Here is a 19,907-nt window from a genome sequence, read left to right on the forward strand (position 1 = left end):
CAAGCTAATGGAAACGGCATATGAGGCTCAGCTTTGTTTCCTCCTGGATTAAAATGGCACCAAAGGAAGGATTTGGGGCCAGATTCTCTTCTTTGCTGAATTTCTTCTCTGCACAGCAGGGATGGCCTTGGAGCTGCTCTGATTAACACCATCTGGCAATGGTCATTCTGGATGACCTGCCAGCTGAGCACAGCCAAAGTGCAGTATGTTTTGGCCATTCTTCCCACCCCTGAGGCACTTCTCAGCCAGACAGATACAGGCCCTTTCCAGCTCTGTCTCCTTGTGGTTTGCAGGCAAGATCACAACATTCAGGGGCCCGATTTTTGCAAGTTTTGCTAACATGAGCAAGCCCAACTCATGCAATATCCACTACTGACTTCCTACTCACGTCAGGCCGGGTTCTAGGATCAGGCCCTAAAGCTTATACACTGCCCTGAGAGCTTTGCTAACTGGGTCAAAGTTGTCCAGGCTCAGTCTGAGCTATCAATCGAGGACATTTGCATAGCTATCTGCCAGAGCTGCTGGAGCTCTTCCCAGTCACTTCTGGCTCCAAAGCTGTTGATCACATGATTTTGCAAGACAACTACATAAAGGAAGCCACCAGTATGACATCCAAGGATTTCCCATTTCAAACTCCCCTCCCTGCAGAAACTCCACACAAAATACCTTTCATCTACTTTGGATCAGCAAGGACAAAGGCTCTGAGCAAGAATGGTAACAGCTTGGATTCGGAGTCCTTTATGGGAACACATTAATGGGACAGAAGTGGGCTGTAGCTACTGTTCCGAGTTCCGCAGTATGGGGCACAGATGCTCCATAGCAGGCACAGCCAAACTTTGCCCAACTGCAAGCAACAAAAGCTTGCCCAAAGTCAGAGAGCTGAGTGTAATAAGCATGAAATGGAGCAGACTGCAGCCATCTCTGTCCTTCAATGCAATGCTGCAGCCTCTGATTAGGACTGTGGCGTGCAGTAACAGGCACTAGGGTTTTTCCCCTACACTGCCTAGTAGACCAAAGAAAATATTTTCAGAGGAATCAGAAAAAAAGCCTCCCCTCTCCAATCTCTTTCAGATAAGGACCCTCTCCTTTCTCCACAACCAGCGGGTACTATATGAACAACCAGGGCCAAGTTTTCGGTGCTGACCTCTGTTTTTATGGGTACAATTACAAGCCAAGTATCAGAGGGGTAGCCGCGTTAGTCTGAATCTGCAAAAGCGGCAAGGAGTCCTGTGGCACCTTATAGACTAACTGCAGTGTAGGAGCATAAGCTTTCATGCATCTGACGAAGTGGATCTTTGCCCACGAAAGCTTATGCTCCTACCCTGCAGTTACCGGTAGTCTATAAGGTGCCACAGGGCTCCTTGCCGCAATTATAAGCCAGTAAATATTAATCACAAGGCAGCTAGTAACTCAGTAACAGGCATTCTGATGAAAAGCAGGCTAGGCTACTGATAAGGAGCATGAGAGATGATATTATTTGGTCTCAAACTCTTCCATTCTCATAACCTGAGAAAAAGATCGGAACCCCCTGTCCCAAAGAAAGGGAGGATGCAACAAGCTTGTGACAGCTTCACAGTAGGGTGATCAGGACTGATTCACTTTGCTTTATACTCCTGATGACTCTTCTTGCATGTTTAGCCTGTCTGCTCTTTGGTGCAGGGTTCTTCTTTTATTATTATATCAATATACATTACTAGAGCAAAGGGACCTAATCGCCTCCCCTTGCCCTCCGAGGCCCTTTGGTGCTATCATAATAGAAATTAACACTAATGACTAATAACTAATTAAGCATGGACATGCTGTACATAATACCTATGTACAGAACACCACAATAGAAATATTAACTAAATGCTGCCACAATAGAAATACTCTCTATATAAGCATTATGTATAATACACACAAATATATTATAATTGAAGTAAATAACTGCAGGTTAACGAACACTAATCATAATGGAGTCCTGTAACGAGCGGCCTCTGCATGGATTGGCAGGTGCTCCGTTGTGCCTGCAGGAATGAGGGCGGGAGGAAAAGCTCTGGAAAGGTCACTTTCTGTAGCCTAGCCCTGTTTGAGTCATTCTGGTGCAGGTTTAACAGGGTTTCCCACATACCATGCAACAGCCCCAGGGCCCACACTGTTCTAGGAAAGCAAATAAACAGCTGCCTACTGTGTGGACAAGAGAAATGACAAAGGCACAGGGAATGCCCTGCGGTGAAGAATGGGGAAAGGGGAGCTCTTGGGAGACGTTGCCTCCCACATGGCTCCTTTGTAGCCGAACTGGTCTGGTGCCGCCCTCAGACGGAGAGGCCCGAATGGAGCAGATATGTCCTGCGTGGTGCCAATGCTCCCCTCTGTGCAAGTCCCCTGAGCAGCAGCGAGCAGTGAGCAGGAAGAGCAAGGCTCGGCAGCCACTCTACAGCCAGAGAAGGATTACCACCTCCCCCACCCAACCTAGCGTTCACCCCAGCACATCACGCCAGGCGCTGGGAACCAGTTTGGCCCCTCACTGCGGGAGACAAGCTAAGGAACTGGGAAGTCCTTCGCTCTCTTCCTCGCCCCGGGTCATGGTAGCTGGATGTCAGCAGGAGCTGCAATGCAGCATGCGGATACAGCCCTACTCGTCCGGCAGGTGACACCTTGAAAGCCCAGCGACACTCACGGAGCCACGGACAGGCCACACCTGCACAGCGCTGCTGGAGGGGCTGTCTTAGGCTGTGTCTAGACTACATGCCTCTGTCGGCAGAGGCATGTAGATTAGACACACAGGCAAAGGCAAATGAAGCTGCGATTTAAATGATTGCGGCTTCATTTACATTTACATGGCTGCCGCGCTGAGCCGACAAACAGCTGATCAGCTGTTTGTCGGCTCAGCGCGGCAGCCATGTAAATGTAAATGAAGCCGCGATCATTTAAATCGCGGCTTCATTTGCCTTTGCTGAACAAACAAATCTACATGCCTCTGCCGACAGAGGCATGTAGTTTAGACGTACCCTTACAGCTGAGACTTAGCACTGAGCAGCTAACGCCTTGCAGTGCTAATGCCAGCCCCCACACTTTGGCCAATTACTCTCTGCCTACGTCCAACTGCCCCCAGTATTTCAAAGGGATACCACGTTCCCCCTTCACTTCTGTCTTGGGGCCCAAGCCTGTCAAAATCTCTGACTCCAACAGTTGCAATGCCACCTGGTTTCACCCTACAGGCAGCTGTGTTTTAGCCCTGGATGGGGGATGGATGAAACACACAAAAATGATCTCTCAGTCGAGCACTCAGACGGTAGGAAGAACCAGGTTGCACGGGCAGCCACAATCCAGCCCCCTTGTGCGTAGGCGCTATGACCTGATCTTTAACTGCACGATCACATACTAGTTTTTCACCAGGACCCCTCCCTCATTCTGCGCACAGAACTCTGGGCCCTTGGGATTTCCAAAGGACTGCGGTTCGTGGGCTGAACACAGGTTTATAGGTCAGTGGGATGAATGGCACCATCTCTAATTAGGGAAGAAGAGCCAAAAAAGGGGCAACCACACAAGCTGCCAGTGTCGTGAGACAATCCCCAGGTGAGGTGCCAGTCAGGGGAGAACAGTCACACAGAACCTCGCTGCAAGAGCAGGAGGCTGTCAGGGAAGAGCCATGCACCACCAATTACCAGAGCTGACGTTTGGAATTGCTTCTCTCCAATCTGCGGTACAGGGAGCAGCCCCCTAATGGAACCACAACGCATCACCCAGTTGGGCCTGGCATGGTGCCTCAGGGGGCAAGCCCCTCCCTGCCAGTGAGCTGTGTTGTCAGAGCTCAGCTGGGCCCAAAGACGCCTTCTATCCTTCTCAGGGAACAGTGGCAGCCTGACCCAGGAGACATTGTTTGTGGTGAACCTTCCAGGGCTGCTCCTGTAACCCACAGGATCACCAGAGCAAGCCGATCAGTGTCTGCTCTGCCCTTGCGCCCGGACTGAGGCAAGGGTGAGGGCATATGACCCTTTGAGTAGCCCAGAGCCCAGTCCCTGGTATGTCCCCATGCATCCCAGCTGGCCTGCCCAGCTCAAAGCGCCTCACACACCGATGTCATGGCATCTCTCCAAAGGGGGGCACGTAACACACCACTGGAAAACTAACTCACTGATCACTGATCCACGTGCGCTGTAGGTACAGTTCACCTACACAGGCAGGCTGGAAACGTGCCTTCAGCTAGGCCCGTCAGGGGAAGTTGATACATGGGCACTTCCAGGCACAGGCGCTGGGTCTAGGAATGCTGCCAAGCCCCCGGCTTGAAGCGCTTTCCATCATACACAGGGTGGACAGTTTGGCTCGGTAGCTCTCAGCACCCCTCCCCGTACAATTGTCCCCGTGCCCCTGCACGCAGAAAAGGGGGCTGCTGACTCCTCCAGCCAGGCGTGGCCCAGGACAGCAGGCTACTCCTTTGTGTCAGAGTCGGCAGGAAGATCATTGGCAGTGCAAAAATCGCCAGTGGGGGAGAAGTCGCCCTGCCGGCTGCTCCATGCAGCGCAGTGTCCACAGCAACGATGGCCAGCCGAGGCCGGTGAGTGGCTCTCCTTCATCTCAGTGGCCCACCAGAGCGTCCTAACAGAGCGAGTGTCCCGGGAGAGGGGAGCTGTGCTAAGTGCGGCGGGGCACACCGATCGAACCGTAGCAGCGCGTGGACTGGATGCCAAGGGAGCGCCTGGCTTCACAGGCAATGCTGGGTGCAATCAGCACATACCTCCCTGTGCCTGCCCTGAGTCAGGGAATTCAGTGCCTCCCTCACACAAAGGCTTTTAAGCCGGTTCCCCTCAGTACCAGCTCCTGCTCCTGCTGATACAGGGGCAGCAAGGGGGGCGGGGGGGGACAAGTAGTCGAGTAGTGACTTGACTGGTCACTTTCATCCCTAATCAATCACTTCCCCTTGGTATCAGGGATGCAAGTGACTAGTCGACTACCCGATAATCAAATGCTGATTGGATAGTTAAGTAGCAACAGGACAACCCACCCGCTTCCCCTGCGTGCTGCCTCTATCAGAGAAAGGCAGCAAGGGAGGGGAGCGTGAGCCGGTGCTGGGGGGAGCCAGCTTACAAGCCGGCTCCCCCCAGCACCGTCTCCGTGGGACAGGGGAGGCAGAGGGAAGCAAGGAAATGGCTTGAGTGAGATTGAAAAAGTCCTGCTTGCACCGGTATGAAGGCTGCTCCCCTCCCATGGTAACGTACTGCGGCTCCTGCCCATTTCACAGGGAGAAGCACAGCGAGGAACCTTCAGTCCCCTCCGGCTCCGGTTCCCACTGCCTCTCTCCCTTTGAAATGTACAAGAGCAGTGGGATAGCGAGTGTTCCCTGGAGCACATTATGCATTCGTTTAGGTTTAGAGTAATGAAGACGCCTGTCCCAGGCTACAAGAACCTGATCATTAATTATACAATAAACTCATTCAATTAAGCCTCAGCAGTATTAAAATCATCATCTCCACAGGAACTCAGCCAGCTACTTGCTTGGCCCTCTCCCACCAGCCATGTTTTTATATATTGCCCACCATGGTGCAGTCTCATACCGTAATGGGCAGGATATAATTCTAGACATAGAAAGGACCTTTTAGGCCAACCAGTCTATTCCCTGGGGACAGCCCTGGTTTGTCCCCTCTTGCACATATTCCTAGTGCTTGGTAGAGATGGACACCCAGCCGAGGTTGGGAGCGGTGGGGCTTCTGCCAGTTCCCAGAGGAAAGATACCCCAATTCACCCTTAACTTTACATGGGAGCTTCCCATACAGCAGAGATCCCCAAACGATGAGGGTCGCCACCCTATGGGGGTGTCAAGAAACATGCAGGGGGTAGGGCTGGGGCCTGGGCCAGTCCCCATGGGGGCAAGGAGGGAACTCCACCCAGCTCTATTGCCGGTCCCAGCCCTGCCTGCCAGTCCCACCCCCAGCTGTGGTCCCAGCCTTAACCCTCTTACCCCTGCCCACTGCCCCCCACTGTAGCGAAACCCCCGCAGGCAGGGATGGTGGGGGTGCAAGGTGAAATGTTGGAGGATCACTGCCACAGAGCGACTGTGCTGGTGCAGCCCGTCTGTTTTCAGCAAGGGAGCACAACTGCTACAGCCGCTTCGGTGGTGGCCTGGTACAACGCTGCTGCTGCCGCACACGGTGCACCACGAACCAATCTGCGCTCACCCGCCCTTTACCCAAAGCCTTTGCATTCCCTCCCCCGCGCCCGCTGGGACAAAGGCTTCACTGTGGCTCTCAAAAGACAGACTGGCTTTCTAGACTCCAGCAGAGAGAGACCATGGCAGCTCAGAGCAGCTCGGTCATAGCAAACCCCTGCCATGTGGCCTCCCTGCACGGCATCCAGCTAGCGCAGAGCTGGCAGTAGCGCCCAGCTGACAGGAGGTTGCTCGGGGAGGTTGGAAGGGGCGTGATGTGCTGAGGGAGATGGGGAGACCAGCAATAGCTCAGCAGGCTGGCAATGAGTAAGGCTAAGATCTTGTCATGGTTATTGTTAGTAAAAGTCATGGACGGGTCATGGGCAACACACGAAAATTCACAGAAGCCAGGACCCTTCTGTGACTTTTCCGCAAATAATGTCTCTCCTAACATCCTGCTGCTGCTCCTCCTCCACCCCCAAGAAACGCTGCAGGGGGACCGTCGAGAGGCTGTTACCAATCCCTGGGGACCATGCGGGGTGCCAGCTCCAGTCCACTCCAGGGGCTGAAGCAGAAAGTGTCAGGGAGGTCTCTGGGAATCAGGGGATTCGGTGCCTCCCTCACACAAAGGCAGCCTTAGGAATGAACAGCCCCTGTCACCCCGCTGAGGCGGCCCTGTAGCCTCCCCATCCTCAAGTCCCAGCTCCCCCACCCCGAGGCAGAGCTATGTGGGAGCCTGGCGCTAGAGCTCAGCTCCCCTCAGGCACTGCTCCCATCCTCCTGGCCTGGCTGAAAGGGTGGGAAGAGACTTTGGGCCTCCTCTTGGTGCTCCCTGTCCCATGGCTCTGGAGAAGGGACTCTTAAGTCCCAAGGGCTCCCCCATGCCCATCAATCTCTGAGGGGCAGGGTGGTGCTAGGGCCACAGATCACTCAGGACATGGACTCACAACTCATCGCCCCCATAGACAGCAAAGGGGCTAAATGCAGGGCTTTCTCCCAGGCTCACCCCCAATATCCCCAGTGCCCAGCCTGCTAGAGCAGGCAGTGCCTGGACTGCCAGGGGTTAAACACCAACGGAAGCTGAAGGGAACAACTCAGTCAGGCACAGCACTGGGAACACAGCGAACACCCCGGGGAGGAATGCCAGGTGCATTCAACTGCTGGCAGCAGATCACAGTGCCCTCCATGACCTCCCTCCCAGCCACCGAGAACACTGCCCCGTGTAATCCCTTATGCCAAGGAGACATGGACAGACAGGCCCAGGACCACAGCCCTGTCCTGGACACCTGGGATCAAGGATGAACCATGCTGCTGGCCTCTCTGCACACCTGCAGTGCTCCCCTCATGTGCCAGCACCCCCACTCCCGTCCCTATGTACTGCCAACCCAGCCAGCTCTGTGGTCCATAGACACCTCCGGGGCTACAGTTGCACACAGAGCAGAAAGGAAAAACAGTTCCTGAAGGGGACCAGCAGATCACAATGTCCAGTGCTACAGAAAACGCTGGGATTCCTTTGGGACAGAGACTGCTGCAGCAGACCAGCTATTAAAATAACGGGGTTAGGACAGTGTGAGACTCAACCAAAAGCAAATAAATAAAACCACTCACTAGGCTCTTAACAGCCCTTTGGAAACAGCAGTCGGCCCCTGAGATTAACATCATTATCTAGGCCTCTGTCAGGGGTGGAGAACCCTTTTTGGGTCAGAGGCCGCTGACCCACAGAAAAATCTGTCAGGGGCAGCACACAAGTAAGAAGCAAAAAACCAACAAACTCTCACAGATGTGGCCCCCTACTGAGGAGAAAGACACTCCCAACATTCTCCCAAGAGTCCTGCACTTGGGACGGAAGAATCCCAAGCACTGTTACAGGCTGGGGACCGACTGGCTAAGTAGCAGTTCAGCAGAAAAGGATGTGGGGGTTACAGTGGATGAAAAGCTGGAGATGAGTCAACAGTGTGTCCTTGTAGCCAAGAAGGCTAATGGCATATTAGGGTGCATTAGGAGGAACATTGCCAGCAGATTCAGAGAAGTGATTATTCCCCTTTATTCAGCACTGGTGAGGCCACATCTGGAGTATTAAGTCCAGTTCTGGACCCCCTCTCTCCCGACTATAGGAAAAATGTGAATGCACTGGAGAGGGTCCAGCGGAGGACAACCAAATGATTAGGGGGCTGGAGCACATGACATATTAGGAGAGGCTGAGGGATTTGGCCTTATTTAGTCTGCAGAAGAGAAGGGTGAGGGGGGATTTGATAGCAGCCTTCAACTACCTGAAGGGGGGTTCCTAAGAGGATGGAGAGAAGCTGTTCTCAGTAGTGAAGGATGGCAGAACAAGGAGCAATGGTCTCAGGTTACAGTGGGGGAGGTCTATGTTGGATGGTAGGAAAAACTATTTCACTAGGCGGGTGGTGAAGCACTGGAATGGGTTCCCTAGGGAGGTGGTGGAATCTCCATCCCTAGAGGTTTTTAAGTCCCATCTTGACAAAGCCCTGGTTGGGATGATTAGTTGGGATTGGTCCTGCCTTGGACAGGGGGTGGTATTTGATGACCTCCCGAGATCTCTTCCAGCTCTTGGATTCTATGATTCTCACACACCAACGCTGAGGGGGCCGAGGCTACTAGAGTTGTGTGCTCCAGCTCCATGGGGAGACAGCAGGGAGGGGGGATGACTGGAGCACCAGTGTGGAGTCCCAATGCTGGGGGGAGCCCTGAGCCACGGGGCTGGATCCAGGCAAGCCGGCAGCCGCATCTAGCCACCACGCCTTAGGTTCCCTACCTCTGGCTTGGATCTATTATTATAGCCCCTTTTCAAACACAGATGAGTTACAGTTACAAGTCACTGTTGAGGGACAAGGCCATGGGCTGAGTTAGTGACAGAAGAAGAACAAGCACCCTGAGCATCTGCAACTCCAATTGGCTTCGAAAGGGATTTCCAGTGACGACGATGCCAAAACTGGCACTGACTTCAGTGGGAGCAGGCCCAGTCCTGATAGGAGCAGGACTTGGCCTGCAAATCTCAGGAGTCCTGATTTCCAGCCCCTGTTCCAACCACTCAACACCCTGTCTCGCTGCCTTTCAAATCGCCCCCTGGCTTAGCGTGCGCACAAGTAATGTTCAAGGAACAGGAGCTCCTGCAGAGGGCCAAAGGAAGGATAATCCAGTGGTTAGCGGGCCTGAGAGTCAGCAGACCCATGTTCGGTTTGCTGCTCTGCTACAGACTTTTTCTGCGACCTTGGGCAAGTCTCTCTGTGCCTCAGTTCCCCGTCTACGCCATGGAGATAACAGCACTGCCCTGTTTCCCAGAACTGGTTGGAGGATCACTCCATTAGAGAGGGTGAGGAGCTCGCATACTGTGGTAAGGGGGTCTAAGCACCGACAGTAGCTAGCATGTGGTGTGGGGGGAGCAGAGTGACTTGCTTTATAAAGCCTGGCTCCAGGAGAGCAGCACAAGGTGCACAGGGAGAACAGCCAAGCCCCACTTACATTTGGGCGTTTCCACTGGATGCCTTGAATCCGTGACTTGTAGAAGAGGGAGTCGTCGGTGGCGGGGAAGAGCGGGTCCTCGAAGAGCACCTTCTGCCGCTGGCAGTCTTTCTTCAGGGCCGAGAAGTGCTGATTCTCGTAGAGCTTCACCGAGGAGAACATCCTTCACCCCAACCACTAGAAGACAAAGCAAGATGGGGTGGGGTGAGTGACCAGGCTTGCCCTTCCCGAAATGTAGCTCCCAGCTAAAACATTCAGATTCATGCTGGAAAAGGACCCAGCTGAATGACAAGAGACAGATGTTAAACAACTAGGTTAATGGTCAAATAAGAGCACGACAGGTGGGTCCCACTGGCCCACCTCATGTGCCCAGATACCAAGGTGACAGGCACAGTACAAAAACCCAACGAGCACTATGCCTGCAGGCTCCAGTGTCCCAGGGAAAAAAGTCCACGTAGGAAGGGGGCAGCCCTTCAAGCAAACCACAGGAAAAGCAGTGCCATGACTGGTTCCAATAAAGAAGGGGGTGAGTAGCAGATCTGACCACGTCTTTTTTGAGTAGAGGGGTTGCGTTGAGGAAGGACAGTGACCCCACACTTTCCATTTCTGCCCTAGTGGGAGAGAAGCAGACACACCTGCCCAACCTCCCACAACCAGTAAGAAAACATAGGCCTCTAAGCCAGGAGATAAGGAATAAGAACATAAGAACGGCCGTACTGGATCAGATCAAAGGTCCATCTAGCCCAGTAGCCTGTCTGCCGACAGTGGCCAGCACCAGGTGCCCCAAGGTACAATGTTTGTACCCAGCACAAAAGGCCAGTTCCCCAACTTTGCTCAGCTCTTCCTCCTTCCACCAGGCATGCAGGACCTCTGGCCCGGATCGTAGGGCCAGGCAGGGCAGGGGCATTCCATTGGCACTCTTCAAAGCCCAGACTCCCCTGGCCATCTTAGTACAACCGAGTAACAAGCTATGCCTGAGCTGTTCTAGCCGCCAGCTCCACCTCTACATCCCTTCAAGGTCAGCAGCAGCACAGGAGAGAGGTGACATGATCGCAAGGGGGAGGTGCACGCGGCCCCACAGGTCTGTGACACAGCCCACATCTTCTCCCCCGGACGAGAGGTTAGCGAGCAAAATCACATTCTGTCCTGAGACGATACTCAATCTCCACCCCCGCATCCAAATTTAGACACAGGCTCTCCGGGACTTCAGCAGCGGCGCCAAGTTTTAATAGAGATTCTCAGATGCCCTGGCCTCTTTTAATTAAAAAAGGCCTCCTGGCACAGGGCCATCTCTTTCTAGATTAATTACGCGCTCTCAAAAAGCAGCTGGCTTCCTGGGCACAGACATGGCTTTACTAACCCAGAAGGGGCGAGGAAATCATGTCCCACGTACACCCGAGAAATATAGCAGCACCCAAATCTGTTCCTGATAGTTCTCCACCTGTCTGGTTGCTCCTAGGTACAGAGTACCTGCTCCTTTGATTGGCGTTCTAGGCTCCTGCATCCATTCCTGCCTCCCATAGGGTAAGAGTGTCCTTACACGAGGCCTTCTATACCTCTTGAGCCACAAGGTAGAATACGCAGGAGATGGGCAGCAAGTGAACGAAGGTGTTACTCTGGTAAATAGACATCATTGTCCAAAGACGATCAATGACTATAAACTTAGAACAAGAACCTGCATAAGGATTGGTGATAAGTATCTCGTAGTCCAGGGGATTAGGGGAGACACACATCTGGACAGCTATTTGGAAGCAATTTAGTTGAATGGTTAGGATTAGTATGGAGGAAAAAAGTTGGCTTGCTAACTAGACCCCGTCCTAGCAGGGATCATTATTTAGGATGACTGCTAAGCAAACCTGCCCTGTCTCACACAGGAGAGGTGAAAACAATTTAGGAGATTTCTGCTGAGAGCAAACCAAAGATTTTAATTTGCCTTATAGATCAGTCTGATTAGCAGCAAAAACGCTCATTACTCAGTGCCTGAATGAACCCAAAATAACATCCGTCCTGATTACACTGGATGACACTACACAGGTTCTGCCGCCGTTACGGCTCATTTACCGAAACATTCATTTTCTTCTGTTTCATCCCAGTCACTCTCAAGGGTCCTGAATCATCTCAAGTGACACGGACTCTCCTGGGAGCCAGGAGAAGCAAAAGGCTTTGTCGATGGGCAATTCTGGTTTTTACTGCAATGCGACCTGAGACGCCAAGAGAGCGCTGAGATCATGCCTTGAAGTAGCAAGAGTGAGCGTGGAAGTTGGCTGCCAGTATCTTAATAGGTATCAGTGTCTCTACCGGGAGTCTGGGACATTCCAAAATGCAGCACGGCCTCTCCTCTGCTCAGAGCCAGCATTGATGATTGGTGTGGAGCCAGAAGCCTTGTCCCCACTGGAGAAGACCACCGCTGCTAGTGGCATGAACTAGGAATGAAAGCGACTACTCAAATAGTATACTACTCACTTCCCCCCTTGCTGCCTCTGTATCAGAGACAATAAGGGGCGGCGAGTAGCTGGAACTGGAGGGGTGGGGGGGGGGGGGGGAGCTGGCTTTTCCAAGGTGCACAGAGGTGGATGGGGGAGAGGGAGGCAGAACTGCAGCGGTCCCAGAGACAGTGGAAACCGGGAGTGTTCAGTCCTGGCTCACACCGGCTCCAGGAGCCACCCATGCTGCAGCTCTGCATTTTAAATGCAGTAAGAGCTGCTCTTACTCAGAACAACTGTGATCTATTCCCAGCTCTGCCACTGACCCACTACATAACCTTGGGCAAGTCGCTTTTATCCCCACGTCCCTCCTTCCTTTGTCTGCCTTGTCTATTTGGATGGAATTTCATCCTGATATTTAGGCACCTAATATGCACTAATTTCAAATTAATGGGTGTTTAGTGCCTACATATCTTGGTGAAACCTACCCTTGGATTCTAAGCTCTCCAAGGCAGGGCCTGTCTCTTACTATGGCCAGATGTACACTACATACTTACATGGGTATAACTATATCTCTCAAGTGCACAAAAAAATGATTTCCATTCCCTTGGTGAGAAGCACAATTCTGAACATAGAACAGTTCCCTGTCCAGAAAAGTGGAGGGTGGCAAATGTATTTAGATTTGAAATGGGTTCTAGGTGTGATCTAAGGAACTGCATACCAGACAGCCTTGTATCTGTACCTGGCAAACTGGATGAAATGATCATTAAAACCAAAGTAAGGAAACACTTGGAAGACAGGAGGATCTGACCAGAGTGGTTTCAGCAATGGAGAGTAGTGTCTCACGCTAATCTCTCTGAATTCTTTCAACGTGCCAGTTATACAACGGATAAAGGAGAACTGGATGGCAACCAACTCATTTCCAAAATGCCCTTGATAAAATCTTGCACAAGAGGCTAGCTACGCAGTTATGGATAGGAGACAAAACACCGTCTTGGATCAAAAACTGGCTAGCAGACAGAGACACGCGTAGGATTAAATGGTCAGTTCCCATCATTACAAAATAGCAGGCCTGAAGCTTCCATACGAGATCCTGAGCTGCTTAAATGTGTTTATTAAGGATCTGGAAATTGGGCTGAGCAGTGAGTAGCAAAATTTGCAGAGGACACAAAGTTATTTAGGTTTGTCAGGATCACAGCTGTGCAGGAGGAACTTCAGAGAGACCTTTCCAAGCTGTGAGAATGGGCAACAGCCAGGCACATGAAATTGAATGCTGATAAATGCTAACGAGAAAGGAAAATCTGAAGCACTCATACAAAAGGACCCAAAGGAAATATCCTGTCTCACAGCATGTGCTTAAACTGAGGGACTTGTTGCAGCCTAGGACTAAAAGAGATTCAAAAACGGGATTGGATGTTATTGTGGACAGCGTGACTATCCAGAGTTACAATGAACGACAACCAAAATTTTGGAAGGGATATGAAACCTCCTGCTTCGGGCTTGAAGCCAATTAGGCAGAAAGCAGGAGCTGTGGCAGTGAGTCTCAGAGCCTGGATTTGAAGATTTGGGCCTGTGCTATGGCTCTAAAAATTTCTGTTAATGTTCAGGCTGAAGCTCAGAGCTTTGAATCCACCCCTCTTCCCAGGCCCAAATGTTTCCACGGCTACTGTAGCACAAGCCCAAAACTGCAGACCCAAACTCGGTGGCTCTGGCTCGCTGTGTAACCCACACACCTAGTGTGGTTACTGAGCAATGCAAGTCGTACCTAGACCACAGCAACAGTTAAGACCAAGAGACTTCTACATCAGAGAGGGGGAAGAGAATCGGCCAGCTGGGAGCGGGACAGTTCAGGGCGCACGCAGATCCTGAATAAAAATGTAAAAGCAGTGTCTTTTAAATACCCCACTGCTGAAAGTGAGGTTTAAAGGCACTACAATGTGTCAGAATGGAGAGAACCTGGTGCATTCACCATCTGGAATGAGAATATGGATAAAAAACTTCCAAAGATGGTGTCAGCGTTCTGAAAATAAATGAGCCCCTTTTCAATACACGATGTGGTGGTGCAGGATTTTATTGGATTACAGTCCATTTTTCCAATCCATATTCCCTTAACTTTTTTGTAAGAATGTTGTGGACGGCCGTATCAAAAGCTTTGCTAATGCTGGGCCTGGGGGCTTTGGGAGGACCAAAACCAACATATTTGCATATTTTCCATTTGCTTAATGAATATGCAAATATGTAAATTAATGTTACCAGTCCTCCGAAAGCTTGTGAATAGATTTACTGGTCCCCGTGTCACAAGGTTTGGGAACCCCTGCTCTACAGCACGGGCTGGGAGCCAGCTGGCTTTTAGCTCAGGGGGCAGAGGCTCCTATACTCCGCTTCAGAGGTCCCAGGTTCAAACCCGCCCAGTGGCGGTTATGGCTGCGCAGACATACCCTGGGTGACTGGAGGATGCGTCTCCACCACACAACGCAACCCTCCCACCAGCGAGTCTCAGGATCTGCAGAGGCAGGCTGGCACAGCTATCGAAGTGGGGGTAAAAAGAGCAGTATAGACGTTTGGGCTGGAGCCAGGGCTCTGAAATCCAGTGAGTCATGGAGGTCTTGGAGCCAAGTGCTTACATCCGTAGTGTAGACAAGTAGTCAACTACTCCGATAAGCCTAGGCACCATCTCTGTGGCGGGGGGAAGGGGAGGCATGGGAGGCAGAGGAACAGTGGTCAGAGTCCTGGCACGCACCAGATCCCCTGATGCAGCTCTGCCTTTTAAATGTAGTAAGAGCAGGCGTGCACCAGGACTGCTCAGTCCCAGTGGTACGTAGAAAGCTGCTTGCTGTAAGACTGTGCTACTTGGGAAGAATTTAGGGGCACTGAGCATGCTCAGTAACTCTGCTGAAGCCATTCCCCTTCCCCCTGCCCATTCTATGTATAAGTTTTTGCTTACTTCATTTTAAAAGGGTTAAAAAAGGGAGAAAGTAATTGTACTAAACAAAGGAGGGGGATGAAAACTGACTGGGCAGGGGAGTGAAGCGGCTGCAGGCTGGGTTACAATCGGTGCTAGAAGCAAACTCAGGGCTGGTGGAGGGAGGAGCGCCAGGTAAACTCCGCAACACAGAGGGCAAAAGCCCAGCACAGGCAGAGCAGAAGGGGTAGAAACAGTCACCCCAGTGGGAATGAGGCACGAAAGGGTGGTTGTGGCAGGGGGGGCTTTTTTAATGTGCATAAACCCGCTTTTTTATAATTTATTCAAATCAGATGCACTGAGCATGCTCAGTAGGTCTGAAGCCCCTGCCCTTCTCCCTTTCCTTACTATGTAGAAGTTTTTGCTTACTACATTTTAAAAGGGTTAAAAATGGAAAAAGACAGGACATGAAGTCCCATAACATTTCACACATTTTGTGTTGTCTGCTGCCCATGAATCACTGGATTGCATGCACTCCCATCACTGTAGCCCATTTTAATTGTAGTTTTGCTCCTTTGCCAATGTTATTTCTATTATTTTAATTACTCTGGGCAATGCATGTAATTGTACTATTTGTTTTTGTTTTAATAGCTAATGCACAAAAACACTTAAGTCAATAGCAATTCTTTCTGGGATCCCCTCCTAGCACTTGCTACCTTTTATTTTTATTGTTATAGCACTATATTCTTGAAGGCATAACATCCATGCATGCAGACTAATGAAAAACCTTCCTACTGCCCCCTCAATCTCTGTTTGAACCAAAACCGACCAACTGAAAAACCTTCCCATAGCCCCCCTCTCAGTCTCTGCTTGAACCAAAGCCGATCAGAAGACAAACCTAAATCCCCTGGAAGGCTCCCCTAGCCTCATGCACATCACTCCATTCGAACACAGAATAGAGAACAGAGAGTCCAGCACAGGAACTGCACTGAATTCCGGGACTCAGAAATCAGGGAAGCACGGCCTGATGGGAATGACTGCAAAAATTCGGTTTGTTTAGTCTGGAGAAGAGAAGACTGAGCGGGGACAAGATAACCATTTTCAAGTACAAAGATTTTTACCAGAAGGAGGAAGAAAAGGGGGGGGGGGGGGGAAGCAACTAGTTGAGTCACTAATCAACTAGTCGTGTCACTAATCAACTAGTCATTTACATCCCTACCCATAGGGGAATTTGGGTACAAACAATCCATCGACTGTAGGGCCCCGAGACCTCAAGCAGGCAGAGATTATTTGGATTAGGGACATAAAATCCTATTTAATCTGTTAACCAGTTAAACATTATGTTTAATCAGTTAACTAATTGAGCAGGATCCTTTGGGTGGGGGTCGGCTCCTGCCCATGTGGACTGGCATGGCCCCTTGCCCATGGTTCAGAGGGGATGGCCTGTCCAGCCAGAGCAGCCCTCAGCATGCGGGGCTGCCAGCTCCTGGCCACTCACTCCATGGGGCTGCCAGATAACCGGTTACCGGTAAACATCATCTAGAAAGGGTTAACCGATTACCCATTCACATTCCTAATTTGGATGGCAATGTCTAGTTATTATTATTGTTTGTATTGCCATAGCAGCTAGGAGGCCAAGTCGTGGACCAAGGGCCCGTTGTGCTAGGGACTGTACTGAACAAAGAGATGGGCCCTGCCCCACAGAGTTTGTAATCTAAGACAAGAGACAACAGATAGATACAGCCGGACGAGGAAGTACAAGGAAACACAGATAGTGCAGGCAGCTCGACAATGGTCTCTGCACACCTGCAGATTAAACCGGTGCCAAGTTTATTCCAGGCAAGACTGCAAAGGAAAGTTTTAAAGGAGGGCTCTGAAAGAGGATAACGAGGTCGCTTTGCAGAGAGCACGTCCCAAGCACAAGGGGCAACATGGGAGAAAGCACAAAGGGACTTGTTACATTTTCAAACAAGAGGCCAACGGAGGCTGGGATAAATGCAAGGCGGAAGTCGACATCTTGATAGTGACTGAGGGAGGAGGGGAAGGGGTGTGTGATACTTTGCGTGACCTGCACAGCCTATTTTGATAGGCTAGAGAAGGGGGAGGCAGGGGAAAGAAGCAAAGAGAGGAGTGACAAAGCAACAGATAAAGAAACTGGATATCAACAGGGCAAGACTGCATTAGCCAAGGGCGGAAGGAAGGATACAGCAGCAATCGATATGGGGGACAAGCGCCTGGATGGACGTTTAAGCTGTGTAGATGGCTAGGAAAGGCCACAGCTGAGAGGTGTTATGTAGAAAGATTTACCCCAGCTTGGATCTGAGCTCTGGTGTCTATGTGCTCGCTTGACTATAAGTTTAGTGGTGCAGAAACCACTTGGTCTGTGTCTGTAGGAGGTCAGGCCAGAGAGACGGCAATTTTCTTGCCTTTAAAATCTAGGAATTCATGGGAATTGCCTCTCCCAGTAGGAACGTGAAAGGTTAACTGGTGGGGGCTGGAGCAGCTCCCCATCCGCTGCGGGCAAGGGGCTGCTTCAGCCTCACTGGGCCACTGTGGACAGGAGTGCTTCAGCCTGGCCACAAGCACCCCCTCTCCAATCAGTTTACACTGGGGATTTTACATCCCTGTCTCCCAGCATCCATGCTCTGGGCAGGAACTGATTGTGTTAGGCTGTGCTTTTTAAGGCAGAGGTTTGTGCTTCTTTTGTACACTAGAACTCTGATGGGTTACCGACAATCTCCACCGTGGTCCAGAGAGCTGTGCTAAGCCCCTACGCTACAATTCAGTAGGACACATTCTGCCTCTGACGCAGCATTGAACCCATCTGGTATTATGGGACTCTACTACTGGAGGTACCATCGTCCATATAGAATGTAACACCGAGATCCCAACAATTTGGAGTCACTAAGGGTACCGCTGCACAGCAACTACACACTTGAAGTTGAGCCACACCAGCTGACTCAGGCTCACAGAGCTTGAGGATCTGAAAGTCTACACAGAGATGAAACAGCCCAGCACCAGAGGCGGAGATGGCTGGCACAGGCCAGCTGCGGGTGTTTTCGCTAGGCAGACAGGCCCTAAATATCCAGTGGCAGAGTCTTGTAGAAGTTATTAGCCTACGGAACTAATTTAGGCCACTTCTGCCTATAAACATATGCTCCCCTTACATTTTCAGTTGATACAGTATCCTTCAATTCCTGTCCTATATGATGGCAAGGTGTTGCTGTATGCCAGGGCTACTTAACTTTGGAAGCCCTGTGGGCCACAAAGATACTCGCAACACATGCCAAGGGCCACAAGTGAAGTGCAGTTGCGTATATATGCAAATAGTGTCTTTCACACTGACGGGCATGAATACAAAGATAAGGCAAGACTACACCACACACAGGCTCCATTTAAGTCAGTTCTGCTGATATTAATAAAATACAAAATTTACCCAATTTCTACACAACAGCACTTTTAATGAGCAATGACAGTCCAGGAATTTAACCACTAAAACACATATCAACAGAAGACCATTATATTGACTAATTTTTTGTTTTGGCTCCCACCCGCGAGCCGCATGTTAAGCCCTGCGTAAACGCAAACTTATGGCAGGCCGCAAACAAATGAGTGGAAAGCTACATGCAGCCGGTGGGCCGCATGTTGAGTAGCCCTGCTGTATGCTGTTAAACAGCAGAGGCTTTCCACCTCATTTCAGCACTCAGTGTGAAGTAATTCCTGTTTGTAAAGCCTTTTGGGGTCTCCTGGGATGGCAGGCACAATGCAAGTACAACTTTTGTCACTAAAAATGAATGATTCGCTGCCGGAAATTGATTTGGTTTGCAAAGGAGACTCAAGTGATATGAGAATGTTACGATTCAAGAATATTTGTTAAAAATGTATAAAACCATTAAAGAAAAAGGCAGAGTTCTGATACTGCCTGTAGTTAAATCCATTACTGCTTCCAATTTATACCATGTTTCACTTTCCACCCAGGCTACACATTACATTTGGCACATTATAATGTTGTGTGCAGCCTAATCGCTCTTTTCCCCTTGCACAAACTTCAAAGGAGTATTAGAAACTGACACTTCCATGGCTGATGCAAAATAAATACAACTTGGGTGAAAAAAATCAAGACCATACATAACATTATAACAACAATGGAAATAGGCTGCACAGATAGGGATGTTAAATTTAGATTAACTAACTAATTGAATAGTCAATGGGATTTCTGTTGACTATTTGATTAGCCTATAAGGGTGTGTCTACCTTTGAACTGTAAAAAGAGCTCTGCCGCGCTCCCTGCCAGGCTCTTGCTACAGTGCAAAAGCAGAAGCCCCACAGGGGCTACGTCTACACTGGCCCCTTTTCCGGAAGGGGCATGTAAATTTCACGAGTCGTCGTAGGGAAATCCGCGGGGGATTTAAATATCCCCCGCGGCATTTAAATAAAAATGTCCGCCGCTTTTTTCCGGCTTTTAAAAAAGCCGGAAAAGAGCGTCTAGACTGGCCCCGATCCTCCGGAAAAAGTGCCCTTTTCCGGAGGCTCTTATTCTTACTTTGAAGTAAGAATAAGAGCCTCCGGAAAAGGGCACTTTTTCCGGAGGATCGGGGCCAGTCTAGACGCTCTTTTCCGGCTTTTTTAAAAGCCGGAAAAAAGCGGCGGACATTTTTATTTAAATGCCGCGGGGGATATTTAAATCCCCCGCGGATTTCCCTACGACGACTCGTGAAATTTACATGCCCCTTCCGGAAAAGGGGCCAGTGTAGACGTAGCCAGGAAGTGTGGGGCTTCCTTTTGAAATTTACAAGAACCCCATTAGGGCTCTCGTGCGTTTCAAAGGCTGAGGCATCACAGGGAACATGGGGCTGGCAGAAGTGTCTTCCCTGGTCCCACGCTCCCTGCAGCGCCTCAGCCTTTGAAACGTTCAAGAGCCCTGGCGGGGGGCAGAATTGCAGCCAAAGCTGCACAAGTGGAGACCGCTTCAGTC

At 50.7% G+C, this 19,907-nt stretch overlaps 1 protein-coding gene across 2 annotated transcripts in view; it reads right to left on the reverse strand.

Moving 5' to 3' along the window:
- CAPN5 (calpain 5) overlaps positions 1–19,907 on the reverse strand; it is a 117,041-nt gene that overhangs the window by 67,330 nt on the left and 29,804 nt on the right. For both annotated transcript variants that reach the window (XM_075919511.1, XM_006139577.4), the window contains exon 2: positions 9,608–9,784. In XM_075919511.1, coding sequence (XP_075775626.1) covers positions 9,608–9,769 — 162 coding nt within the window. In that variant the 5' untranslated portion in view covers positions 9,770–9,784. The remainder of the gene's footprint in view (positions 1–9,607; positions 9,785–19,907) is intronic.

Source organism: Pelodiscus sinensis, chromosome 1 (genome assembly GCF_049634645.1).
Source record: "Pelodiscus sinensis isolate JC-2024 chromosome 1, ASM4963464v1, whole genome shotgun sequence".
NCBI classification, from domain to species: domain Eukaryota; kingdom Metazoa; phylum Chordata; order Testudines; family Trionychidae; genus Pelodiscus; species Pelodiscus sinensis.